Raw genomic sequence first — 27,726 nt, forward strand, 5'->3', positions numbered from 1 at the left:
AAATTTACACGTCACCACTGCATTACTCATCACCATTATCTCATGATTAGCAGAAGTGTAAAGGCAGCTTTTTTACCACTGGTTTCAAATCTTCAAGAGATTCCATATCTTATCTTGTTTGGTTGTTGTCAGAGTTGTAAACACCACTGACATGGAGGGACAGGCCTGGATTATGGACTAAGTGCCTCAGAGACCTGTCAGAGTCTCAAAAAACCTCATTCTGTGCAGCTCGATATCTCCATAGATGTCTGGTCACATCCAATATCATACTGCTTCTTTCCCCTCAGATGACTCAAAAGGTTCATGATAATGATAACTGGTAAACTGCCAGAATCTTTAACAGCACTCTGATAAATCTGGTACGAAGGTCCAAAATACTGTGAGAATAAGTAGCTCATTAACAGGATACACATAAAATGATGTTATAGTAGGCTATATTAGATTATATTGTGTTCTATTTTAAGACAATTATATACTTAAGGCATTTTACAGTAATATTTAAAGGTATTTAATTTAATAAAAAAGACATTAGAAAAAGAAAAGAAAACATTATGCTTTTGTATCAGCAAAAATGTGATAATAATTAAGATGAGGAAACTTTCTAAGGCTCTAAGGAAATAATGATACAAACTATGCTAAAACAAGGCAAAGATTTAAAAGTAGTTACCAATAATTGAGGGTAGTTTCATAATAAGAGGTTTCAGAAAGGCTGATTGGTTTGTTTCAAAGAACTCCGCCTAACTTTGCACTTTTATTGCATCAAGTTGACACAGGCTCTTGACTAAACCGCATTAGAGATTCACACTTCTACCGAACGCGGGTCAGCGAAGGACAGCGGATCAATAACAGGTCAGTTCATGCGACGGCTGTCTGAGAGAATGGGAAAATGACTGTAGTGTGCGGGATGGCAAATAACAATTACTTTTTCATCGGTGAATTAATGTGTTGTCAGTAGACTTTTATATTCTCAAAGAGCGCGAGCCTACGATTGCGTTTCGTATCCAGTTGGGATGAAAGTTTTTCTTTTTTTTCAAGCGCACTCCAAAAAGCTGCGCCTAAGAAACAAAAAAAGCTTTCAATATTGTAAACAACAGTAAAAGAATAAGTCCATTGTAAGATTATAGGCTAATGTTAAAGTTGGTTGTCTATCGTTTCGGTCTCGTCTATCTGTCAGATTCCACACGGAATGGCGCAACAATAAAATTCTTCAGGAAGTGGGTGAAAGTTTACGCCCTTTCCTCTATTCAACGCTCTTGATTTGTCATTACGAGAAATAACGACGTCGACCATACTATACTAACGCCCATTTCTTTGAAGTGTAGCAAAGTTATGATTAATTTGTTAGCGAAAGTTGATTTCCCCTAAGTTATCCGAACATTATAAGTGTCACAAAATAGATTTTTATAGGCTTTGCTATTAATGCTCCTTGTTTGCCGATCTAAAGGGAGTTGAGAAGACACGCCTGTGGGTCATTCTTCAATTGGAGTGGCAAATATGCTTGTTTGTTTTTTTTCTAATAAAATATATTGCTATGCATTTAAAATTAGTTTAATATGTTATATCCATTAAAATAGAAGCTTGAGAACATTTTGATTTTTTTTTTTCATTTTTTAAAATAATTTTAATCAAACACTGGTGACACAACTATTTACATCTTTGGTGTTATCAATAATTGAAGTAACATTTTGCCAGGAAAGACAGTAACACCACAGACAAATCAGCCTGAATTCAGACTTTTCTAAAATGGAGGCTGCCATCATGATGATTTCAAGATCAGGGGACATTTTGAAAATATTAATGAGTGTATTTATCAAAACTGTGTCAGATCTGCAAGTTATCAACATAACACCACAGACACTAATAAAGTGTGACGCATGAAATTGTCAGAAATTTAGCTAATTTTAAGAAAATTAATAAGAAAGAATGTACTCCCCATGCGCCACTCAGATCAACCAACACCTGCAGTGACCTTTACACACAGGAAGTAGTCCAAATAGAATTCTCCCTTTTCTTAAAGAGGCGACATCCATTGTTGTAACACCACAGACATGAATTTGGGGGACACAACTTTTTTCTTAAATATAACAAAATATGTATTTTTAAAAACAATTTAATAAAATTGTACATGTTAAATAAAATCTATATTCACAATATAACCACTTCTTTTTTGTTAAAAATGTTATATTGTTGCAATTACATTCCAGGATACCTCTCTAAGGTATGACGGGAACATGCAAATTTTGTTTCAAATGCAATCTTTCAAACTCAATTAAATATGTATTTTAAAATAAAAATGTCACTATGAACAGTGCACAACTTGTGTTTACCCTACAGAATACAAACATGCAAACATTTTATGATTTATTGGTATTTAAAGTTTATTTAAACTGTTGTAAAGTAGAGGGACATCACTTGCCACCACAAATGAAGAATGACCCCTTTACTGTTCCTTCATTTCTCATTACTAGATTACAATATTTATGTTACTCGCATAACGTGTAAAAGTTCTCTTTCTAGGCTTAAAGATAGACGTTTTATTATTACAGATATACTTATTATGACATCATATTAGTTATATTTATATCATATATTAGTTATTTCACAATATGAATTTATTATATAACTGTTCTTTTTTTACGACATGTTCATTCTTGGTCCTGAAGCAACATCAGCTGACCAATTAGATTGTAGGGTTAGGACTGGAGTTTTCTATAGTTTAGTATTCTTTCATCATTTTCTCATTTGATTTATTTCTGACCAGGCTGTGAGTTTTAAAGGTATAGCTCAACCAAAAGTGAAAAGTCTGCCATCATTTGCTTGCCCTCACATTGTACCAAACCTGTATGAGTTTCTTTCTTCTTTTGAGCACAAAAGAAGATATTTTGAAGAATGTTGGTAACCAAACATTGACAACAGCCATTGATTTCTATAATATGGATAAAAATACTATGGAATGCAATGGCTACCATCAACTGTTTCGTTAGCACCATAAGAAAGAAATTCATACAGATTTGGGACAACTTGAGGGTGAGTAAATAATAACAGAATTCTCATTTTTTGTGTTAATGAGATGGATCTAGACTGGCTGTGATTTACCTGAGAAGTAAATGGTTCAGTTTTTCTAATTAATACAGCAACATCTTCCACAGAATGGCAGATAACGGGAAGACAGCAGAGAAGGACGCAGAGGCATCACAGGCTACTCAGGAACAACAGGTTAGTCACACGCTTCATGACTCACCTACAGACAGTTTCACAACAGAAGTCACTATGAAACACTGAATGTTTAAGTCATAATGAAACCATTCTTGCATAAAGTGACACATTTAATTTAATGCATCAATCTGTGTAAAAATGGTTTGACGAACACTTCAGGAATTCGTTGAGAATAAACAGCAACAAACTTTAACATTTGTGTTTCAGAGTGTGGTATCCCGAGTGAGCAACCTGCCGCTGGTGAGTTCAGCTTGTGGTGCAGTGTATAATGCTTACAGCTGTACTAAAGAAAGCGTGCCGCTCCTGAAAGGAGTAATGGATGTTGCAGAGAGCGGGGTGCGCACGCTGGGTGCTGCTGCTTCAACAGGTTCCAAACCCATACTAGACCGACTGGAACCTCAGAGTAAGGATCGCAAACTTTGATGTAGTTTGTGTCTTTTATGCCTTGTCTTTTATTTGTGGTGTTGTTCCTACTGGTTTTCAAATAAAGACAGTTGTTTTTGTGCTCTTTCTCTTGTGTAGTTGCAGTGGTAAATGAATATGCCATTAAAGGGCTGGAGAAGGTAGAAGAAAACCTTCCAATTTTACAACAACCAGCAGACAAGGTAAAGTCTAGACTGATTGTTCTGCATTCAACTTGTAGCACTTGAATTGCTATATGATTCAACGTTGTATCTCCATTGCAGCTGGTATCCGACACAGTGGGCATGGTGTACCAGTCAGTAACAGGAGCAAAGGATGCTGTGGTGGGGGCTGTGCTGGGTGGTGTGGAAAAGACACGTATGGCTGTGGCCGGTGGCATAAACACTGTCATGGGGACCCGTGTGGGCCAGATGGTCAGTAATGGTGTAGATAAAGCCCTCACCCAATCTGAAGACTGGGTGGATCAGAACCTTCCAATCAGTGAAAAGGAGCTCGGTGAGTGTAGCTGCACTTTAGACCCGGTAATTTAATGATTTATTATAATTATTGAAAAATTAGAAAAAGTTAAATGTAAAATTGGCTAAAACAATCCAAAAATGCTTCTGAAATTAGCCTTGGTTTTGAATACACATTATCACAATGAATGGGCGAAGAGCACATTCCTGTTGGAAAGACTTTTTTGTTTCAGTTCTGGCAACAGCTAATGAGCCGAAATGAAGTAATAGGGAATGCAGTGTTAAGAAAACATTTCACTTTCAAGCCCCACTATTGCTTTGTTAGCCAGAAATAAACAAATTTCAAAATGTTTAATAAAACACTTTATTTCATGTATATTTACATTTATAATTATGTATTTTATTATACGCATATACAATTCTGTTCAAAAGTTTGGAGTCAGTAATTTTTAAAAATATATTTATATTCAGAAAGCATGCATTAAATTGTTCAAAGGTTACTGTAAATACATTTACATTGAAAAAAAAATATTTCAAATAAATGCTGTTCTTTTCAACTTGTGTAATGGTTTCCACAAAAATAAGCAAAAAAAAGCAGCATAACTGTTTTCAAAATTTTGACAATGTGGTGACATTAAGATTTCTGAAGGATCATGTGACACTGGAGTAATGGTTGCTGCTTTGCACTCACAGAAATAAATTACATTTTAAAAGATATTCAAATAGGTATTTTAAATTGTAATATTATTTCACAATTGTATTTTTGATCAAATTAATGTAGCCTTGATGAGACTTTTGAAAGACTTATGAAAAACATTAAAACATTTTTAATGACCACAAACTTTTGATTTTTATGAATGTAAGGTGTTGACATCAGTGTTGTTTCTGCCTGCAGCTGCACTGGCTGAACCAAGGCCAGGTGAGGAGGAAGGATTCATAGTAACTACTAGACCCAGCTATTTTGTCCGCCTGGGTAAAATGTCTGCCAAAGTTCAGGAGAGGGCGCTTGAGCAGTCTCTCATTAGGGCCCGCAAAGCCAGAGACACTACACATGCAGCTGTGACTCAAATGACCAGCACTATGGACCTGCTGGAAAGTGCCCGGGTTGCCTTGGCCAGTGCTAACCAGCAGCTAGGAGGCGCTCCGGAGCAGTTACTGCAGAGATGGAAGGAATGGAAGAAAGGGCAGCCCAAAGAACTGCAGGAGAAAGGAACAGCTGAGACCGAGGTGGATACAGCAAAAGACAAGGAAGAGGTACAGTTTGTATATTACTTGGAATACAATACAATATATGTCTATGAATATTCATGTCTTACTTCAGACTGTCTATCAGACACATTCTCAGTGTGTATATGTGGATGCCTCCTCATAGGAGCTGGAGTCGAGAGCCCTGTCGATGGTACGGGGTTTGGGTGATCAGCTGAAGGTGGCATGTTCAGGGGTTGTGTCCAGTGTACAGGGTCTCCCAGGCACTGTGCAGGAACAGCTTCTGAATGCTCGACATACAGCTGGAGAACTCCAGGCATCACTGAGCAGCACCAAAACACTCACACCAGTTCTCTTAGAGCAGACACGGCAGCAGATCAGCCAGGTATAGTCAATCTGAGTGTATGCAGTTTTGTACATAGCAGTTGTTGAGACCTATTTTATTCCATTCTAAAAATGTATGTAGACTTTAGAAAGTTTAATGTATATTTTCATCCTTTAACAGGTACGACAATCACTGGATGGAGTCGTGGAGTACCTTCTCAATAACACTCCTCTCAATTGGCTGGTTGGGCCTTTTGCACCTCAGATAACAGAGAAAGGCGATTGAAAATGCTGTGCAATTTAAAACTTTTTTTGATGCAGTAGGTTAATATATGGTCCGAACTGAAGTATCTTGTAACTATTCCCATTTTAAAAATTTAACTAGTGTTAACTGGAGTCTTTAGGCTCAGACTAAATTGTTTATATTTCTGTATAAAATGGCAAATTATAATTTCATCAATGTCAGTATTCTAAACCAAGTATTGAAACCGCTGCTAGGTAGAGTATGAAAGTTTCTGCGGGTGGTACTGCTGTGTAGCATTGAAAAGTTTGTGGTATTTAAATACTGAATACATGTACTTTCTGAATAAAAGCAAACCATGCATACTTCACTGGTTTTGTAATGCATGATTTTCATATCAATACTCTTGCATAACAACCCTTTTTTTTGCTTCCTGGGCACAAATTAAGGATTCCAAAGAGAGGTCAAATTTTATAATGAATCATTTTAGCATATTTAAGATTATATGTATGCAATATAACAGAAGCAAGCAAGTGTCCTGTTATAGTGAGCATCTCTGCTCTGCTCGTGGGTGTAAGGCAAGACACTACAGACAAATCATTGTCTGTAATCATTTTTCATGCACTGGTCATTTTTGTGGTTTTTCGCTATTTTGCCTCCATAACATGTCTTCTTTAAAACTACTGGAAAGAAAACATTTAAAATACACATTTAAGTGCTTATTTTATTTATTTATTTACATTTTATCTATTTGCATCTGTACATTTCAATTATGATACATATGTTCAAAGACTGTTTTATCAAAATTCGTTTTTTTTTTCTCATGCACTGACCCAGAAATCTCAACTTCACCAAAACTTAGTTTTATTCCTATCTATATTGTGAAGGGTTTTTTTTACTGAGGGATTTGTTTATATATTATTCACTGTGATTTATGCAACATTTTATTCCTTAAAACATAAAAGTATTTTTATTCTCGCTGCTGACAGCATTTTCAGATTTATGGAGTGATAAAAGAGCTTCCCTCTGTAAAAAACGAACAAAGATGAAACAAGAAATTTCAATTCTATATTCAATGTTCTGAAGAGAGAGAGAAGTGGAACAAGCGAAAATAACACTATATACACTGGGAATAAAATATTACAGCAGCATGTGTGGATGCAGTTGAATGTATGTAGACATGTTACAGAGAATGGAGCTGAAATAGGAAGCTTTGACACTGAACTTGAAAATGAAAGCGCACACATTCCAAGAAATTGCACATGAACATATCTGCATTTTCATCAAATAAACTGCATGTTATGTAAATACTTGGCAGCACTGCTGGTGTGGAATGAACCGGACTGGGGGGAACTGTGACGAGGTTTCGATGATGGCCAAAAAATGAATTGTTGCGCTACGTGTGACGTCACGCCCGTTGTTTCGGATGACGTTGAGAGAAGCAGGCCGCACGCGCATAGCAGGAACCTACTCTGTCAGATTTCTGTGGATCAAGGTCGTCGATTTCTCCTCAATCACACGGAAATACGGGTAAATATTCGAGCTAACGAGGGTTTTAAGCCACCGCAAGTGTCCGTGGGACGGTCTCGAGGGCCCAGCTGTCCGTTTTGTGTGCGTGCCATCACGTCAGCTAGCCGTTAGCAGAGCTAGCGCGTTAGCCTGGCTAGTTGAGTATCACAAACAAAATGACTTTCATCTGGTCAGCGATTTTAACTCGGTCATCTGTGCCTAATATTAACTACTTTCGAAGGAAAATATTCGCTTTCGATGTCGCCTTGACGCTGACACCAAGTCGATTTGTTGTTTGTCGCGCTCCTCGGGTCAAAGACAAAATGTTTTTCTAATTGCGGAGCCGCTCTCAGCTGATTTTTCCTGGACATGCTCCAAAATAACCTTGTTTATTCCCCGTTTGTGTGGTAATCTGCCTTTCAGATAGTTAAGGTAAACTGCTATTTCAACATTAAACACTTACTGGCTGTAATTTATTCGGATTGAAGCGCAACTGTTGTCGGATTGTAAATCGTCATTTGATCAGCAGGCTGTTTAGGTTTCAGTAACCTGGATCATTCTTTGCTTGTTTGGGAAACAAAACGCGAACAAACAAAGGAACTTTTGTCTTCGTGCAGCATATTGTTAGCCTTTAGCAGGGTCACCAACAAATAAGTCAAAGAATTTAAAGTTGGGTTTTTGCTCACTGTTTTGGGAATTCAACAACATTAAACAGTTTCACTAGTTTAATGGACAAACATTGTGTCTTAACTTCTGTCTTCCTAATTTTATTATTATTATTGCCATGTCAAGAATAAATAAACAACATAGAATGGGTATTATTTTCAAGTCAAGAGCACAAAAGGTATCATATTTGATGCATTTTAGTGTCTGGCATGTGTTATGATCCAGCAATTATACATTTATAGTTTTTTTTAACTTGTTTTAGTTGGTAACACTTCATTTTAAAGTGTCCTTGTTACACCTTACATGTGTTTATAGTACTAACTTTAAAATATACCTAATTATAAGCAACTATCCCTAAACCTAAACTCTATAGCGGTTACATATAGCTTATTAATATTGCTCAGTACTTATTTTTGTAGGACAACTTACAGTGGAACCAAATAGTTTTGCTCAACAATTAAAATTGGGTCATTGTTTATTCACCCTCATGTCATTCCAAACCTGTATGCTATTTATTTTTTACATTAATATTTTCCATACAACAGTTCACAGTGACCATGGGCTGTAAAGCCACAGAAAGGAGCACAAATATCTAATATGACTCATATGCTGTATTCACACAAAGCTATCATGTGGTTTCAGAAGACTTGTAATTTAGCGCATAAGTTGAATAACATTTATGGTGCTTTTACAGACCTTTTTTGGAGCTTGGTAGTCAATGGATACAAGGTTTTATGGAAAAGATCTATGTGAAGTTAATTTTTCTTTTTCATAGAAAAAAAGTCATGTGTCAGGAATGTGTCACGATTTTTTCGATATTGTTTTCCTTATATATCAGGCCCGTTCTGCCACTTCATGATAAATTATGCTTATGAAATACTAATTCTTAATCCCGAATTCTAGGATTGCCCTCTCCCGTCCCCCCTTACCCCCCTTCTCAAACAGCATGGCTCAGGAGACAAATCAGACGCAGGTGCCAATGCTTTGCGCTATGGGATGCGGTTTCTATGGTAACCCTCGCACCAATGGAATGTGCTCTGTCTGCTACAAGGAACATCTGCAGAGACAACAAGGAGGGGGGCGAAACAGTCCCCCAGGTGAGAAAGGTAGGATACTGGGAGATTGATTTACATGTCACATGCTCCTATTGCTTTAGGAATTGAATGCGTTCACTCCATTTTGAGGTTAAGCAGAGTTCATTGTTAGGTTCCTCCGTTTCTTCCAGCTGCCACATCTCCTGTAGGTTCCCCAGGGGCATCTGCGGTAACGGTGGAGTCCACCCCTGTACCCACTACAGAAGCCGTTACCCCACCTGAAGAACGCACATCTAGGTAAGAAGTCCTTTATAAATCTGAGACCGTTCATGCTTCAGTTGGTACAAGGGCCAAGCAGTCTGTAGCTCAGTGGTTATCTCTTAATGAGCACAAGCTGCTTTTGATGATATAGGAAGGAATTATAACAAATAACCCCTGTATTTGGTTGGATTGTGTTTATGCAGTAGTTCGCCCAGCCCGGTAACCCAGCAGATGACTGCTATGAGCATATCCCAGGACACAGCAACCACTGATTCAGACAGAGCAGAAGCAGAGGAGGAAGAGGAGGAGGGCTCGTCTAAAAGCACAGGTCTGCTGAGTCTCATATATGCACATTGTACAAAATTATTCTATTCAGAAAATGTACTAAAAGACAATTTTAAAAAGGTCTCTCCTGGAAGAATTTCAGTATTTTTATCACTCAATGCATGTTTTGCAAGATTTCCCTTTCTGTCAAACATATTTTATTGGACTGTCCGGCTTTTAATGTATGTAGAAAACTCTTTTATGAAGTAAACTCGCTAAAAGAGTTTAATATAATTTTCCCAGAAAAAGTTTAGAATTTTTATCATGTTAATGTAAAAAATCTTGTGTAAAATAACTTGTTTGTTTGTTTGCTGGTTTTTATTGTATTTGTTATACTTGTATTTTTTGAATTGTTCTTGCCATGAAAATAGCCTAAGATGCTGACATGGCTTTAAATAAAAATTTACTACTACTCAGAATTTTTATCACTGATTAAATTGAAAGATTCTATATGATTTTTATCAGTACTATTGTTGTAACTTGTATGTTTTTGCATAGTGATTGCTTCTTGAAAAATGTTATTATTGTAAATAATGTATTGAAATGATTCTGTTAATGTTACCATGAATACAGCCATTGTTGCTGAAATGGCGTTCAAACAAATAAATATTCACAGGGTTATTATAGTTAACTAAAACTAAAACCATGAAATGGCTTTTTTTCCTTGAAATGAATTAAGCTTTAACTAAAATCAAATTAATCAAAATTAATAAAAACTATAATAGTAACTATAATATACTATAACAGCACTGGTCATTCTTGGTCTCCTCTTTTATATCAATTGAATAATCATTAGCAGTGTTTAATGTGTTTATTTTAAAAAACTATTTCATTTTACAAGCACATTTCTTTGGTTATTTAAACTGTTTTGCAGCTTTCACAATTTGAGTAGAATTATAAATATATTTATTATCTTATTTTTATTCATTATTTAAAATCACTTTATATTGTAATTTGCTCATTAAACCATTGTATAGTACATACTATAGTGTACATTTATATTGACTTTTTTTTTTTTTTTGCGCTGTGAAATTTTATTTAGCAAAACATGGAATATTCAACAAATCAAAGAAATAATGAGCAGATTATTCTAATATTAAACCAATTGTTAGTAGAAGTTTTATGTAGTAGTATAATAATTCTGTGGTTTTGATTTGATCTTGTTCATATATGTTTAATTATGAAACACCACAATAATATAAAAAGAAGAAACAAATCTTGAAAAACTTGAACAACCCTATTCAAATGAAAGCCCTCCTTTCAATTCATTTTATGGGAAGACGTGAATACTGATCTTTCATTAAATCATTGATCTGAGTGTCAGAGTCTCATGTGTCCTCAGAAGCTTGGAAGTTCATTGTTTAGAAATGATCTGTCAAAGGCTGACCATGTCTTTAATCACAGGGCCAGTAGGGGAAGCTGCACAGGCTTCTTCAGACGGAGATCAGACTCCTGACAAGAACAAAAAGAAGAATCGATGCTTCACTTGTAGGAAAAAAGTTGGCCTCACGGGTAAGAACCAAGGGAGAAGCTTTTTGTTTTGTGAATGAGGGCTGGGCCGCACTTATCTTTGAGCAGTATTCAAAACTTTACAAAATAAATCTTTACTACTAAGCTGTTTATTTTCCTGCTTAGTTGAGTCACCAGATGATCTCCTTCTAGTTTTAGTATTCCAGCTCAAATATTCACAGAAATTCCCATTTCTTTCACACATAAAAAGATTTCTGTGCATGCAAATGTATTGATGATGATAAGAAATGTTTCTTGAGCATGAAATCAGCATATTAGATCGATTTCTAAGGATCCTGTGACATTGAAGACTGGAGTGATGGCTGCTGAAAATCCGGCTTTGCCGTCAAAGGAATAATTTACATTTTAAAATATTAAAAAATTTAAACCGTTATAATATTTCACAATGTTTTTTACTGTATTTTTTTTTTTTTAACCAAACTTTTAAAAGGTAGTTTATGAATATTTTCCAAGATCAGCTTAATTGCTCATTTATTTCATTAAAATATAAATCTGTCAATTTTAGTTCATTTGTGGTAGTTTCTATCTGTAGTCAGACAGCATACTGCAAGATAGTGCTGCATTTCACATCTACGTCTTGCTGGTATCCTGCCTATTCTTTAGAGACCTCAATGTTAAAACATGGCTGATTAAAAGACTGAGTCAACTTTCCTTTGTGTCTGTAGGCTTTGACTGTCGCTGCGGTAACCTGTTTTGCGCTATCCACCGTTATTCTGACAAACATGACTGTCCCTACGACTACCGAGGAGCCGCTGCCGCCCGCATTCGCAAGGAGAACCCCATCGTGGTAGCTGAGAAGATTCAGAAGTTATGAGGACTGTCAGCTAAACGAGCAAAAATTTTTGACCTGCAAGTTTTGGAACCATGGCGCTGAATAACACCATTCTAAACTGGGTTCATGTCTTCATTGTAGGATAAGGTGGGTGGGGTTGTAGGGTACAGCCCCTGCTTGGCCACTCCCTAAACTATCATCTCCCTGTCTCTCCCAGAAGGCCGGTGTAGAGCTGTGTGTGCGTGAGTGAGTGAATGAATGTGTGACAGGTTGAGATATGTGAGTGTGTTGTTTTTTTTTCTAGAGAGCCAGGGAGAAGAGGGATTGGTTGTCAGGTGGGCATCCATGTGCTCCGGGGGGAGGGTGGACTCTTTAGTTTTTACCCTGGCATTGATTTTTGTTAGGATATTAACATTATTTTTTTATAGGAGCCCTGAGATGTGGGTTCAGGAGTCTGATTGGAAAGGGTGGGCGGGCGGGCGGAGTGGGACATCAAGAGGGAATTTCTCTGATATTGCAAAACATTGAAGAATATAGATTTTAATGACTACTCCCACATTTACCCATGTAAAATTATTTTACTGTGTTGTTCTTTTTTTTTTTTTTTTCTTTATTCTGATGAATTATCCCAACATGTCAAATCCCAGCCTGTGCATTTAAAAATATTTCTCTTTTATATATTGACTTATCATGCTAATGTTGGGTGCATGAATAGTTATTGGATGGGGTTTGAAGGGGGGAGGGGTGGGGTGTAGCAAGAGCCTTGACATAATTGAGTGACTGAGGTTTTTTTTTTCTTTCCTTTTCTGTTTTAATGAGTGTATGGCATCAGAAGATCTATATTAATATATTGTACGTAGCTTGAATTGTGTGATTGCATTCTATTTATTTTGTATTATCATTTGGTTGGTTGGTACTGGAGGATTGGAAGCATGTGTCCAAAAAAAAAAAATCCAGTAGGTTACCCCTTAATGATATTTCTGTCTATTTACATATGCATTTTTAATAATTATAGATCCTGATGGAGTAGAGTCAGACTGGATTGGGCTTTTCAGAATCAAAGCACAAGATCGTTCTTCAATTTCTTCGCACAAACGCAACAAAAAGTGCATTTAGTGTAGGATCCTCGGTGCTTTACGGAACCTAGCAGGCCCGTTATTGCTAATGCACGCCAGCGATTAACTATTTTGACCTTTGCCCTAAGAGTCGCAGAGCTTAGAGAGCAAGGTATTCGTTAACCACCAGCAGACCAATGAATGATGCTAATGGAACCGGCTACTAATTTGTTTATTAGGCGATGCCTTTTCGTTCCAAAACCATGTATTTACAATTAATACCGCTTTTAGTGGAAGATGCACACACACTTCCCCAACAGACAAACGTTGCATGCTCGCACAACTATTAGGCCAAATGCAGAGTTTGCTACAGCCACATATTAACATTGCAACACGAATGTAAAACAAACGTCCCATTGCATGGGCGAATGAAGCCTGCTTTCCAAATGAACAGGTTCTAATGTAAATACTATGTGGCTACCATTCTAAAATAGAATGTTTAAGGTTTTAGAAAGAACAGGAAAGGTACAGCAGGAAAAAAACATTGTTTTATGTGTATGTAGTGTTTATTAACTACCCATACGTAAAGAGAAAGGTGCGCTGTGGTGTTCTCTGTCATCCTTTGAGTGAATCTTGTGTCTTTGTGCTGGTTGTGTTTTTAATTACTTTTTTTTTTTTTTTGTAAAAGGGCTGAAACAACCATTTTGTATTTATCCTTAATGTTGTCCAGCAATCTCCCGTCATAATGTCTCTTGATGTGCACATTTCCATGATTCATATACAGTCCCTTGACTTGTTGAAATCAACTTTGGTGGATGTATCCGATTTGAAGTCCTGGTAATGACCTTGCTGCTTTATTAAGGAAATAACCTGAGCTTTAATTAGCACCGTCTGTGATTGCAGCATTATCCTCGGTGGGGCTGCCAGCTCAAGAGGGCTTTTGTGAAAGGCAGGTGTAAGTGGCTCAGCGAGCTGGCATGTGTACACACCATGCTTGGCTGAACCCGGCATCCTGACTGCCTTTTAATGAGGGTTTGGATCTCACGCTATCTGTCTGCACCGTTTGCTGGTGGATAATCCTACTTTTCTAGGGTTTGAGTGTAGGGATGCAGACAGTGTATGGGAATCCTAGACTCCAGTTCCTGGTGAGATTGTTGTAGTGTGGTGGGCACAAAACTGTGAATGTAGTCAGCCGCTTGACTATGAAGCTCCAGTGAGTTCAACTCCAATTCACCTTCAGTGTTTTATCAAACCGTTGGCACTGTATGCCAGTGCATTATCCCTTCAATGCTAGCAATGATTAACCGCCTTCATTGCATGTTATTGAGCAAAATAGAGAAGTGACTTCTTCCTTACGTGTAACTGAAGAAGAATTGCCTTGATTTTAGCAAGGGTGTCGAGATTCATTTTTCTCCAAGTAGTTCATCAGAACATTTGGATGGGTGATGTGAGTTTCAGCTCAGGTGTGTTCGGCAGTACGTTAACCAGCATTCATGAATTAATTTACCAGCGTGCCCAGTCCCCCAGAGACACCACCAGATACCTTTTTGTTTTCTTTTTAAATTTAGGATTGTATGATGTGTATGAGTAAGTATAAAACCAATAAAATCACAAAGTTTATTTTAAATTTACACAATGTCTTGTGTGGTTCTTTTATTTTGGGCATATATTTGCCCAGACTATCTAAAGCAGTGATTTATTTTTTTATTTTTTATTTGGAGGGCCCAGTAAATCTTACAGTTATCTAAATTTGATTATTTTAACTTGTCGAAAATTGTATTTTATATAACTGACATATTTTGAGCTTTTCTTATTAAATAGAAGTACCAGAGGTACATACCAGCTTAGATGGGACAACTTTTGAAAAGCGGCTTCGGATCCAAAAGGTTAATAAACACAGATTCTCATAAAAATAAAAAATTGCAAAGTTTTTGTGGCGATGCAATTGAGGAACAATTTTGTGTTCCCCAAAGAACCTTTCTGATAAGTTCTTGAACTTTTTTTTTTTTTTTTTTTTCTTAGCATTAATTTAAAAATAATAATCTGAAGAACATTTTCCCACTATAAAGGACCTTGGAAAAAACTGTGGAAATGTTCACCCTCAGGCCATCCAAGATGTCGATGAGTTTATTTCTTTATCTGAACAGAATTGGAGAAATTTAGCAATTTCATCATTTGCTTCCCAGTGGATCCTCTCCAGTGAATGGGTGCCGTCAGAATCCAAACAGCTGATAAAAACATCACAATAATCCACACGACTCCTGTCCAATCCATCAATTAATGTCTTGTCTTGTGAAGTAAAAAGCTGTGTATTTGTGAGAAATCTAAATTTGAACTTTAAATTGAAAAAATATATATTTTTGTTAATCGATATATTTAATAATATTATCATGGACTCCATAATCCAAAATAATGCTTTGATACCAATAAGGAACCTTTGTTTTTAAGAGTGTAGTGTGTCGTCTTTTGCTGAAAATTTACTTGAAGTGTTTTGAGTGGAGAAAAGAAGATCTGTAAGCAGTGAAAACGTCCTCTGTCTGTATATGAATCACCCTGTATTATTGCCACATCGGCAGCTGCCCACCTGGCTACTGTCTGTGGACACTTTTGTGGTTTTTAGTCACTGGGTTAACATTCATCGGTTACATTTAATGTGACCACATGATTCCGCTGTATTCATTTACACTTTGTAGGCTTGTTAATGAGTGAAAGAAAGAAGGAAGGAGTGTTTTTTTCCCTTTCTTTTAAATTCAGTTCCATATAAAACAGTAGTTTTCTCTGCCTGGAAGTGCAATTAAGATAATCTCTTCTTCTCCACCTTTTCTTACTAGTGATCTCAATTATCAATTTCCTTGGTATTCTAAAGTCTTATATGAAAAGTGACTTGATTGTCTTTCACTTTTGTTGAAAGAACAGTGAAAATAGTCTACACAAACCACACAAGCACTTTTTTAATATAGACATTAATATTTTTTTTACACTTTTTTTTTATTATTATTAAACACGCTAAAGGCTATTTATCGAAAACTTGTAGCAACCTTTTAATAAATTAACTGATTATATGTTTTTATAAATATGTTGAGAAAAGTTCACATAAACAACTTTATTTAAATAAGAGTATTTGGTAGATGTCTCTCGCATGACTGTAATCATCAGCTGTCTGGCAGATTTTACATCGCTATGCCAGCAGATCTGACAGAAGTTCCTGGGATGCTCCTCCCTCGATGTCTCGTCAGCGTAATTTCCGGATGCGGTAGTGAAGAGCAAAGACGTTTTAACAGGAGGACTGTCATCCACTTTGAATGATTTCCGCACAGGACTCGTCGAGTCACGTGCGACTTAGCGGACCCTCTGATTGTTTACATGTATCATGTGCTTTTCAGATAGGCTATTTATTTTAAAATTATTTTATAATAAAAAAGGACTGAAATTTCTTTTTGAAAGCAAAGATACATATCTGATATTGATGCTGATATGTCAAAAAGAAAGTTACTCCAAAGGAAAAATATTGTTGGAATTCCCATCTATATTAAACGATATATATAAAATCCGGATGCTGCTAACACACATTTTGCATTTCAAATAAGGCGAGAAATGTGAACATTTTACGCAATATCTTCCTCTAAATATTTTGCTAACTACTTTTGCAGATGCTTGACAAGAATGTTCTTTTTGTAAAAAAATACATTCGATTTTGTAAGGTTATGATTGTAAAAGTGCACACAAATTGTCGAAAGAGACAGCATGTTAAACGTCAATATTTTGATTGATTAATTATTTCTATATTTACAAATATAGAATATATGTAAATACAAATGTATTCATTTTCATGGCTTGCTTTTTGTAGCAAGCATGATCTCCTGAATTAATCAAGAACGAAAAAGTATACTTTTTTATTAAAAAGATATATGTTAAAATTGTGTTCTTTTATAAAGGTTATTTTTTAAACGTTATTTATAAATAATATTTTTCAAATAATGTCTTTTTATATAGATCATTTTGTTTTTAAACAGTTTGTATTTTAATTTTAATTTAAGGATACTATGTAATTACACAGTATCGTGTTTGAAAATATCATTTATTAATCATATTAACTTTCAAGCCAACAGGTTTTTAATCCATGTTTACTGACATCTCTACAGCGCCTCCTACTTCAGGCCGAGACGCAGCGAAGAGTGGGAAGGCTAACAAACATCTTTGACTGGAGTGGAAAAAAACACACAGCTCTATTAGCCTATACCAGCAGATTATTACATGCCAGGACGGTAGCCGGGAATCAACTCGGAACGACAAACCAGAAATCGAGTTTTATTCCTGGAGGGCTCAGTTTTTTTATTTGCGGATGAGACATGTCCTCAGCGGCGTCCAGGCCTTTATTTGTTGTCTGAGAGGAGTCGTAGCTGACTGGCTAGCTGGCTAACTCCCCCCTACCCCCTCACTACGAGCTAGCTACTTAGCGACAGAGGTGTGAAAATATAAAGAAATCCGGCTTTGGCAGGCTGTGGTCAAGAGAACGACACGTATGTGGGCAAATATATACAATTATGTGTTTGTTAGCAGTATAATGTTCGTTTGCAGCTGAAATGAAGTGTAAATGTTGAGTTAGCGATGAGCGGGTCTGTTGGGACTGATGTGACCACTGGTGGATATTTTATTGGAGCCTCTTAAACCGGCAATATCAGGCAATATATATTATTTATATTTGTAGTCTATACAGTGTCAGATAGCAGATAGACTATCAGTTTTAAGCTGGAAGGGCAGTATAGCTGGGAGATAGGTTTACTGGATGCCTGAGTTAATTCTATCTGGATATTACTTATTAACCATTTGTTTACTGTTGGAGCTTTTTACTTGTTTAAGCTTTCGTTGAAACGAAACTATATATATATATTTTTTAAGAGCTTTGTCTTATTTTTGTTTTTGAAAAGGAGCCTGAATGTAGTATTGTTTTTAAAATGATTGCTCAGTAGATTAGATTATATGTATTTTGTTTTTAAAAACAGAAAAAAATATCAGAGAAATATCTTTAAAATTATGTACATTCACATGAAATCATATCAGTGTTCTAGAAATACTGTTTTATTGTATGTTGAGAGGGTCGTCCCTTAATGGGTGCCGCCATGTTGAGATCACATGACCAGCAGTGTCATTTAATAATAATATAAAATATTATGCAATTCATTATTTTTACTCCAAATATAATATACATACTACAGAGTCCTGTTGAAACTGAAGTAATGTGAGTAGAAAAATACATAAAATGTTTTGTTAAATATGTATTGACCACAATCTCCTGTCATCTCTCTTGCAGCTGACAATGAATGGCCTTTCTGTGAGTGAGTTGTGTTGCCTGTTCTGTTGCCCCCCCTGCCCCAGCCGTATTGCTGCCAAGCTTGCCTTCCTGCCCCCTGAACCTACCTATGCTCTCCTGCCCGATCTGGAGGCTGGGCCGGTACCGGCCGGACCCACAGGGACGTCAGGCCTCCGGTCCCGGGGAGGAGGTGGCAGTGGTGGGAGTTCGGTAGGGGGAGGGAATGCTCCAGGGGAGGGGCGCTGGAAGCTCCACCTCACAGAGCGGGCAGAATTCCAGTATTCCCAACGGGAACTGGATGCCACGGAAGTGTTCCTGACTCGATCTAGTAGGGGGAACAGAGTGGGCTGCATGTATATCCGCTGTGCCCCCTCTGCCAGGTAGGATGGATGCATTTTTGGATGAGTTGTGATTAGAGTAGTTTTTTTTTTTTAAACAATAATATATGTTGAACTCAAAATGTCACGTTTCCTCAGATGGACCCCCCTTTTCCTCCCATGGGTCATTTACATTCCTTCATTATTTTTCCATTTTCCTTTGTCCCATTTCCTGCTTCCTTCTCTGAGTTTGTCTGCTATCTTTACCCAGAAGCCACTCCTTCCTGGACACATTCTTTCTTTATCACGCGCCACTTTATTCTCACTGTTATTCTCACTTGCTCTTTTGTTGCTTTATTTCCTCTTCGATTTTTCTTTTATATCATATTTTTATTGTTGTAAACTAAAACTATTAAAAATGGTTTTCTTTAATTGAAATTATATAATATATATATATATATATATATATATATATATATATATATATATATATATATATATATATATATATATAAATAAAACGTCTTGGCAACTAACTGAAATAAAATGTTAGAGTACTAATTTTGCTAAAACTTAAATAAAATGAATGCTAAATAGAAATATTAGGAGAGTACAAAAGCACTTCATTTAAATGACTAAAACTACAATTAAAATGAAAACTGAAAACACACAAATATTAAAATAATACTATTATTATTTTAATAATACTATATAAGAAGTGATACTAAAATAACACTGTTTGATATACTGCCAGTTGTTTTTGATTTTTTTTTGCTTGTGGATTTGGGTTTGAATGCTCTGGTATTATATGATTCTACACACACACACCCGTGTTAGTTATGAAACCTTTCCCTGCGGCATATCGGGCTCAGGCTCACTGCAAATGCGCCTACATGCCCAGTGATTCAGAGAGTGAAATTATAGGTTATTAAGTCTTGACACAGATGTTGAGCTTGAAATAGTGTAATGAGCGTACTAGAGAGTGACTTTGTACTACAAATCCCATCATCCCTTTTGTCTGTCTCTCTCCTCAGGTTCACTGTCCTGTTCTCCCATGGTAACGCAGTGGATCTAGGCCAGATGAGCAGCTTCTATATCGGCCTGGGCACTCGCATCAACTGTAACATATTCTCTTATGATTACTCCGGCTACGGGGTCAGCACAGGGAAGCCTTCGGAAAAGAATTTGTACGCAGACATAGACGCAGCGTGGCAGGCTCTACGCTCACGGTGAGACATGAAATCAATACCAGGGCACAACCAAAACAACTGCATGACTGCAGTAGAGTTCAAGGTTTACAGTGCTGCATCTTATTGTATGATTTAAACAACTGTTTTAAAAAATTTAAGTCAGTAAGATTTTTTAAAATCGTTTTATTACGCAGATTGATCACAAGTGACCGTATAAAGGTATTTATAATATAACAAAAGATGTATGTAACCTAAAATAATACAATTTTTGGTTAAACATTTTTGTTTGTTAGCCTATATAAGCCTTTCTTAAAAGTGCTAAAAGAATCCTTAATAGGATAAGTAAGAAACCATGAAGTAGAATACAAACCAGAATCGAACAGAGCACAATTTTCTTTAATTCTGGACTGTGAATATTCTCAAAGGCTGATGTGAATAGTTCTGTCACAATTTTTTCTCCCCAGCAATCTGCAATTCATACTGGTCTTGGTGTGAATAGGCTGTAAATCACATTAGATGACATTTAATTGGCTTTTGATTCCTCTCTTTCAAACAGATATGGCATCAGCCCAGAGAATATTATCCTGTATGGACAGAGCATTGGCACGGTGCCCACAGTAGACCTGGCATCACGATACGAGTGTGCAGCTGTGATTCTCCACTCCCCTCTCACCTCTGGCATGAGGGTGGCCTTCCCCGACACTAAGAAGACTTACTGCTTTGATGCATTTCCCAAGTGAGTACCAAAAACGTTGGGTTCCTATTTGTCCTCAATTATTTGTGTGTTGCTTCCATTGACAGGGCATCATTATTGCGGTTTGTTTATGAGCTGATGATTTGCCTTGTCATGGCCAGCACAGATTGCAGCTATTTATGAGCGATTCACTGGGTTTTGGTTTTGGCGAGAACAAACAGCGTGTGTTGTGATGTGGATTGCTGCCGGAGATTATATTGAGCTTCTTGTTTCGACACACAATGCGTCTGACGATCACACATTGAAATATATAGATGCAAAGCATTTTTCAATCTTAAAATTAGACCTTCAGCTCTTGATTAAAGGGAAGATAAGAATTATTCTTCTTCAAGTTTCATTACAATCATTTTCATTGTTGTCATATCAGCTGTGACGACGGTATAGTGGAGCTCAGAGGAAGGTTGGCTACACTCGGTGGGCGGTGTCTCTCAGTGCCAGTGTCGCAGAACACATGGTCACCATACAGCTTGAGTCAAAACCACCACTGTTCTCACACAAGTGTTGTGTATTTGGCAGGCAGCTGTTTAGTTTGCTGGCACGCACACATGCATACAACACATGCACCATACTTGAATGTAGTTAGCAACATAACAATTTGTAATTGTTGTTATTCTTTTTATAATTATTTGTATGTTCTGTTCGAAAGTTTGTAGTCAGTATGTAATTTTTTGGTGCTGACCAAAATTAGAGTAAAAACAGTAATATTGTGAAACGTTATTACATTTTAAAATAATAAATATTTATTTTTCATATAATGTAAAATGTCATTTATTCCTGTGATGGCAAAGCTGAATTTTCATCAACCATTACTCCAGTCTTCAGTGTCACATGATCCTTCAGAAATCATTCTAATATGCTGATTTGCTGCTCAAAAAACACTTTTTAATTATCAGTAACAGTTGTGCTGCTTATTTTTGTGGAAACTGATAGTTTTTCACCATTCTTTCAATAGAACAGCATTTATTAAAAAAAAAAGTTTTTTCATTATAAATGTCTTTAATGTCACTTTTGATCAATTTAAATGGGTAAAAAAAAGTATTAATTGCTGACCCAAACATTTTAAAAGTAGTGTATATTCGGTTATTACAGATTATGTATTCAGCTGTTGAATTATACAGTAAATTAAAAATATTTAGCGTAAATCACAATTTGAGTAACATCTTCAAAAATTAAAAATAAAATACAACTAATAAATTAGAAAAGCCCATTACTAGAAAGCTACAGTTTGAGCTGTTATCACGCTACTGAAAAATTCATTGGAGCTGAAATTAATTTATGGTGTTTCATTGATCATATATGTCAAGTGTGAAATGAGCTTTTCAAACTATTAATGAAGTGAATTTTTTTTCTCTGTGTGTATTGAGGAAGCTGTTTCTTCTAAAACCCTGTGTTCATTTGTGTGTCCCTGTTTCAGCATTGAGAAAGTGTCCAAAATCACGTCTCCAGTGTTGATCATCCATGGGACAGAGGACGAGGTGATAGATTTTTCCCATGGCCTGGCCCTGTACGAGCGCTGCCCCAAAGCCGTGGAGCCGCTGTGGGTGGAGGGAGCCGGACACAATGACATCGAACTGTACAGCCAATACCTGGAACGCCTGCGTCGTTTCATTGGGCAGGAATTGGCCGCACAACATGCCTAAGCTCTCCTCCGTCTCCCTCTTGTCATCCCTCCATCTCCCAGTCTGAGCGAGAGTGAGATGGATGCGTCAGTAACTTATTGAAGGCTGCCATTTTGTATGGACAACGTTACTGTTGGAGCAGCTTGACACATGCTCCGCTGCTCAGATTTGTTTTCTTAAGCGTTTTCTTTTTTTCTCCCTTTGTTTGTCATCTCCTTGTACATGCGGTGTGCATGTGTGTGTGTACATATGTGTGCGCATGGGAACTCTGGGGGATGGAAGTGGAATTTCTCTGGAGCAAGAATGGATGGACAATTTCCTCTGCCAGTTTCAGTCCAAAGGAAAGAAGCCGGCCTGATGGTGTTTCTCAATATCTGAGCATTCATTTGTCAGTTGAGTGGTTCGCATCTCTGCCCTGCTCCCATGATGCCTCAACCTGAGAGATCTTCACTTCCCACTTCTCATCAGGCAGCCTAAAATAGCTCATTCTCAGTGCCTGGCAAATTTCCTAGCCTTGCTGACCCTGCAGGATGGAATAAACTGGTTGTTTGGTGGAGGATTTCAGGATTAAGTTTTGAAGCATCCTACACAGGTGCAATTATGCCCACCTCTGCATCTTCATTCATTCATTTAACCATTTGGCTTCCTCTGCACGGTGTGTGTGGGTCCGTCCGATGCTGACCTCTATGCACCGACTTCCAATGAGTTTTTGCCTTTATGTAAAGGCTGAGCTTGGGATAAGATGACACCAGATGATCTACACCGCTCCAGGCAGGGAAAGATCCAATCCTGGGACGTTGGCTTTTGTTCCTAGCATTATCAGTCTTTTTTTTTTTCCCTCTTTGCTGTCTCTTTCCTTTCTTCTCAGCATGTGAGGGTGTCCATAGCACCCTGAGGTGAAAGAAACTGGGAGGGCTGCTCGCTCATCATCATATTTCAATGAAACCACCACACTTGGGATGATATGATACGGAGTACATTCACATCCGGATCCATACATCATGTTTCTGAACTGTTGGGCCAGTAGAAAGATCAAGGTTTCAGTATTTTGTCGGGACTTTCTTAAAACCAGATCTTCGGCGTAGCATTTCCACATTCATTCTCAAGTAGTTTAACCTTTTGAACGGGTTTTGGGTTAATAAATGGTTTAGCTGTGTAACAACAAATAATGCACACAATGCAGATAGCAGTTAGAGGTAAAAACAGAAAGCACTTCTGATCCCTGTGGCAAAGACACACAACTCGCAACCAGTTTTTCTTGTTTTTAGCCTGACGTCAAGTATGTTTCTATCATGGAAATGTTACACCTCTCTTGTTGGCATGAAATGGAGCTCAAGCTATAATCATGCATATTTACTGTCTCTTTGTTGATTATGTTTAAGCAAATCATTTCAAAGCAGAGCACATCATTTAAAGACTCCTTTTAATGATAATAAAGGATTTCCCTTTTCATTCAACGTCAGATTGCTAGTTAGTTGCACATGGTTTAATCCATCTAAGTAAGGTTCTGAGCTGTGGGTAGGTTTAAAGATTATAACTAGCAATAAAGGCACAAGAGTTGGGTCATCTAAAACCTATTTTTGCTGTCGCTAGTCTTCAAAGGGAGTTCGTCTGATATGATCTGGACGCCACTATGACTCTTAAAGTTATCAGGTGTATTAGGAAGATTGTAAAAGCTTTGAAAAACACTAGCAGTGAATTCAAAATCATTCAGAGGTGTCTTTCTTTTAAACTAAGCTTTTCAACTGTGAATTATCAAGGGAACTTGCTGCTATAGATCTCGATTGAATGGTCTCAATGAAATTAAAGGGCCGAACCCTGCAACCTTTTGTTGTTTTCCGATGCATCAAAGACTACCATGCCTTTTCAGTGAGATAAGACATCGCTTCCTCTTTCTTCTGTGATTCATCCTTCTCCTTTTAACACCGTGGGCTGCACAGTCATTCTGGATTCCACAACAATTTGTTTAATTTGATTAATTAATTTTAGGGGTAGGTCTTTGCTAGATGAGTGTTCTGATTTTATGGCGCGACATCTGATTTCATCTCTAAATATTCTGTTTATTGTCTCTTTTTTTTCTGCTTAACATTTATCCATCTACTCCACTTGGTCTGTTAGTATGTGTTCTGGTTAAACTGACTCCCATTAATGCACAAAGCACAGTGATTCTGTATTCTGAAAACACTGGTTTGTACATAATATCTGAAACCTAATTCCAGCAAATCTGATTCCCTGTTTCATCATGTATGTAATCTGTGGTTGGACACAAAGGGGCTTGTTCATTCTCCATTCTAACCAAAGATGACAGGTGTTGGAGTTGCAATGGCCGCCCACTGCCATTTGTCAGCGCTCAGATGTTGATTGAAGGAGGAGGCGGCGGACTTTGGCTGTTCAGACAGAGCCAGGTCTCACACAATACAGGCTACTGTTTATGCCACAGAGGGGACGTTTTTGTGTGGACTGTTGGTGCGTGTTTACCTCCTGTAAGACACAAGTGTTTGGAGGGCCGAAGCAATACCGACTTGGAGCCAGCAGACTGGATGTGAGGATGCTCTGTATGTACATACAAGAGGGGAAGATGTTGGTTTGGGGTGGGGCTGGAGTTACCCGGAGGCTCCATCCCAACACATTCAGATTCAGCTCTTTTTATTAAGATTGTTTTTTTCTTGTTTAAAGAAAGTAAGTTATAGAAAAGTCTTTTTAAAACTATCAGATGTATGTACTGTATAACATTGTTTGAGAAGCTTAATCTTGAGGTTTGAGAATCTGTTTTTTTATCTTAATGGATCGGGAGCAAGAGTCTGTGGGGTGTTACTGTTCTATCCTTTTATGCATTATTCTAATGTTGTTTTTAGTTTTAAATATGTCTTTTTCCTTTTCCAGAATTAATAATAAAAAAAGAGAGATCTTAGAAAAATAAAATTATGAATTGATAATTATTGTAGTTGTCTTTTCTTGTAACAGCACACAGGAACATCACATATAACAATTTATTATTGTTTTGTTTTACATATGTATGTATATAAAGTGCTGCTTGAACGTTTGTGAACCCTTTTGAGTTTTCTATATTTCTGCATAAATATGACCCAAAACATCATCAGATTTTCATATTAGTCCTGAAAGTAGACAAAGAGAACCGAATCAAACAAGTGAGAGAAAAATGTTTTCTTTGTCATTTATTTCTTGAGAAAAATTATCCAGTGTTACATATCTGTGCGTTGCCAAAGTATGTGAATCTTTGCTTTGAGTATCTGGTGTGACACCCTTTTGCTGCAGTAACTGAAGGTAAAGTTTCTTGTAAATGCTGATCAGTCCTGCACATTAACATGTAGGAGTTTTAGCCCATTCCTTAGTGCAGAACCACTTAAAACTCTGTGATGTTGGTGGGTTTCCTCCTATTAACTGCTTGCTTAGGTCTTTCCACAACATTTTAATTGGATTAAGGCCTGGACTTTGACTCAGCCTTTCCAAAACATTAACTTTGTTCTTATTTAACCATTCTTTGGTAGAATGACTTGTGTTCTTGTGGTTGTTGTCTTTCTGCTTGACCCACGTTCTCTTGAGACTCTGTTCTTAAACAGATGTCCTGACGTTTTCCTTTAGAATTTGCTGGTAGAATTCTCATTGTTCCATCAATGATGGCAGGCTGTCCTGGCCAAGATGCAGCAAAACAGGCCCAAGCCATGATACTACCACCACCATGTTTCACAGATGGGATAAAATTCTTAAGCTAGAATGCAGTGTGTTCTTTTCTCCAAACATAATAGCTTCTCATTTAAACCAATAAATTCTATTTTGTCCACATGATCTTTAGCAAGCAATTTTCTTTTTGGAGAACAGTGGCTTTCTTCTTGCAACTCTGCCATGCACACCATGGTTGCTCAGTGTTCTCCTGATGGTGGGCTCATGAACATTAACATTAGCCAATGTGAGTAAGGCCTTTAGTTGCTTAGAAGTTACCCTGCAACCTCGCAGACTATTACACGTCCTGCTTTGGAGTGATCTTTGTTTGTCGACCACTTCTTGGGAAGGTAACAGTGGTCTTGAATTTCCTCCATTTTTACACAATCTGTCTGACTGTGGATTTGTGGAGTCCAAACTCTTTAGAGATGGATTTGTAACCTTTTGATGAGCAACATCAACTCTTTTTCCGAGGTCCTCAGTAATCTCCTTTGTTCATGACATGATTCACTTCCACAAACATGATCAGACTTTGATAGATCCCTGTTCTTTGAATAAAACAGGTCACGTACTTACATTTGATAGTCATTGCACTGACTGAAAACACTTCTGCACAGATGGACTCTAATTACACCTTTAAATTAACAGCCAAGAGATTCACATACTTTTGCAACACACAGATATGTAACACTGGATCATTTTTCTCAATAAATAAATGACAAAGAAAATATTTTTCTCTCACTTGTTTGATTCGGTTCTCTTTGTCTACTTTCAGGACTCATATGAAAATCTGATGATGTTTTGGGTCATATTTATGCAGAAATATATGAAAATTCTAAAGGGTTCACCAACTTTCAAGCAGCACTGTGTGTGTGTGTATATATATATATATATATATATACATACTAGTTAATACATTTACATTAATTGATAATTATTGTAAATTATTATCATCACTGTCAAATTGTAAATCTAACATTTATATGTTGGAATATTGGAATATCACATTTATATAGCAATGCATTTCCATTTAATATTTTTAATGGATTTCTTTTAAACATTTATTTACTTTTAATACATTTTAATAATTGGACAAATATTCATATTTTCAAATTCATATTTCATGTATTTAATCTTAAAACATTACATTATAAATTGATAATTATTGTAAATATATTTTCTTGAACAGAAGAACTTGAAACAGGAACACCATATTTACATGCAGATATATTTATATTTGTTTTAGAGCATTTATTAATATTTTAAAAAATTACATTTATATATAAATATTCCATGTATTATTTATTTAACCTTTAACTTGGCAATATAAATGGATAATTATTGTTAATCTATTTTCTTGTAAAGGAAACAGTAATATCACATTTACATGCCAATATATTTAAATTAATATTTTATATTAAGATTTGTTTTTTAAGCATTTATTTATATTTAAATACATTTATTTCAATTTAATACATTTATATGTTAATATATGTATTCATAATTAATCTATTATCATGTAAGTCTATTATCGTGTAACATGCTGGACCACATTTGTATGCTGAACACGTAATACATTTAGAATATTTGAATACATTTATTTACATTCTCATTTAATAAATCTATTTTGTATTTTAATATTTGATATATTTAATATGAACTTGAAATGATAAATTATTGGCTATTGTAAATCTCTTTTCTTGTAACTGCACTCAGGAACATCACATTTATATGGTGATATATTTTACAGGCTGAGCGGAGCTGAGTTTCCCAGAATCCTTGGGCTATAAAAATCCTCAAGAATCGTAAAACGATGGTAGTAGCTGACCTGCATATTA

The 27,726-nt window shown here is 36.5% G+C and overlaps 3 protein-coding genes across 6 annotated transcripts; all 3 read left to right on the forward strand.

Annotated features, from left to right (window-relative positions):
- The first annotated feature begins 756 nt into the window (after positions 1–756).
- Positions 757–6,233, forward strand: plin3 (perilipin 3). 2 transcript variants are annotated; one of them, XM_058783759.1, is made up of 8 exons: positions 757–849; positions 3,150–3,216; positions 3,424–3,619; positions 3,739–3,821; positions 3,903–4,134; positions 4,990–5,348; positions 5,467–5,685; positions 5,806–6,233. In XM_058783759.1, the coding sequence occupies exons 2-8, from the start codon at positions 3,151–3,153 to the stop codon at positions 5,908–5,910; spliced, it is 1,260 nt and encodes a 419-aa protein (XP_058639742.1). In that variant the 5' UTR covers positions 757–849; position 3,150; the 3' UTR covers positions 5,911–6,233. The 2 variants fall into 2 exon arrangements, with proteins under 2 accessions (XP_058639742.1, XP_058639743.1); XM_058783760.1 differs by having other exon boundaries at positions 774–849; positions 3,135–3,216.
- A 973-nt stretch (positions 6,234–7,206) lies between these two features.
- Positions 7,207–12,630, forward strand: zgc:77486 (uncharacterized protein LOC405808 homolog). 3 transcript variants are annotated; one of them, XM_058785375.1, is made up of 6 exons: positions 7,207–7,395; positions 8,986–9,146; positions 9,266–9,371; positions 9,539–9,663; positions 11,064–11,171; positions 11,855–12,630. In XM_058785375.1, exons 1-6 carry the CDS (start codon positions 7,292–7,294, stop codon positions 12,001–12,003), a joined length of 753 nt encoding a protein of 250 aa, XP_058641358.1. In that variant the 5' UTR covers positions 7,207–7,291; the 3' UTR covers positions 12,004–12,630. The 3 variants fall into 3 exon arrangements, with proteins under 3 accessions (XP_058641358.1, XP_058641357.1, XP_058641359.1); XM_058785374.1 differs by having other exon boundaries at positions 7,210–7,395; positions 8,944–9,146; positions 11,855–12,628; XM_058785376.1 differs by lacking the exon at positions 7,207–7,395 and adding an exon at positions 7,408–7,806 and having other exon boundaries at positions 8,944–9,146.
- A 4,539-nt stretch (positions 12,631–17,169) lies between these two features.
- Positions 17,170–25,149, forward strand: abhd17ab (abhydrolase domain containing 17A, depalmitoylase b). The gene is made up of 5 exons (XM_058785518.1): positions 17,170–17,536; positions 18,328–18,707; positions 19,679–19,873; positions 20,391–20,570; positions 22,003–25,149. Exons 2-5 carry the CDS (start codon positions 18,334–18,336, stop codon positions 22,226–22,228), a joined length of 975 nt encoding a protein of 324 aa, XP_058641501.1. The 5' UTR covers positions 17,170–17,536; positions 18,328–18,333; the 3' UTR covers positions 22,229–25,149.
- Positions 25,150–27,726: the final 2,577 nt, after the last annotated feature.

Source organism: Onychostoma macrolepis, chromosome 08, assembly GCF_012432095.1.
Source record: "Onychostoma macrolepis isolate SWU-2019 chromosome 08, ASM1243209v1, whole genome shotgun sequence".
Classification (NCBI taxonomy): domain Eukaryota; kingdom Metazoa; phylum Chordata; class Actinopteri; order Cypriniformes; family Cyprinidae; genus Onychostoma; species Onychostoma macrolepis.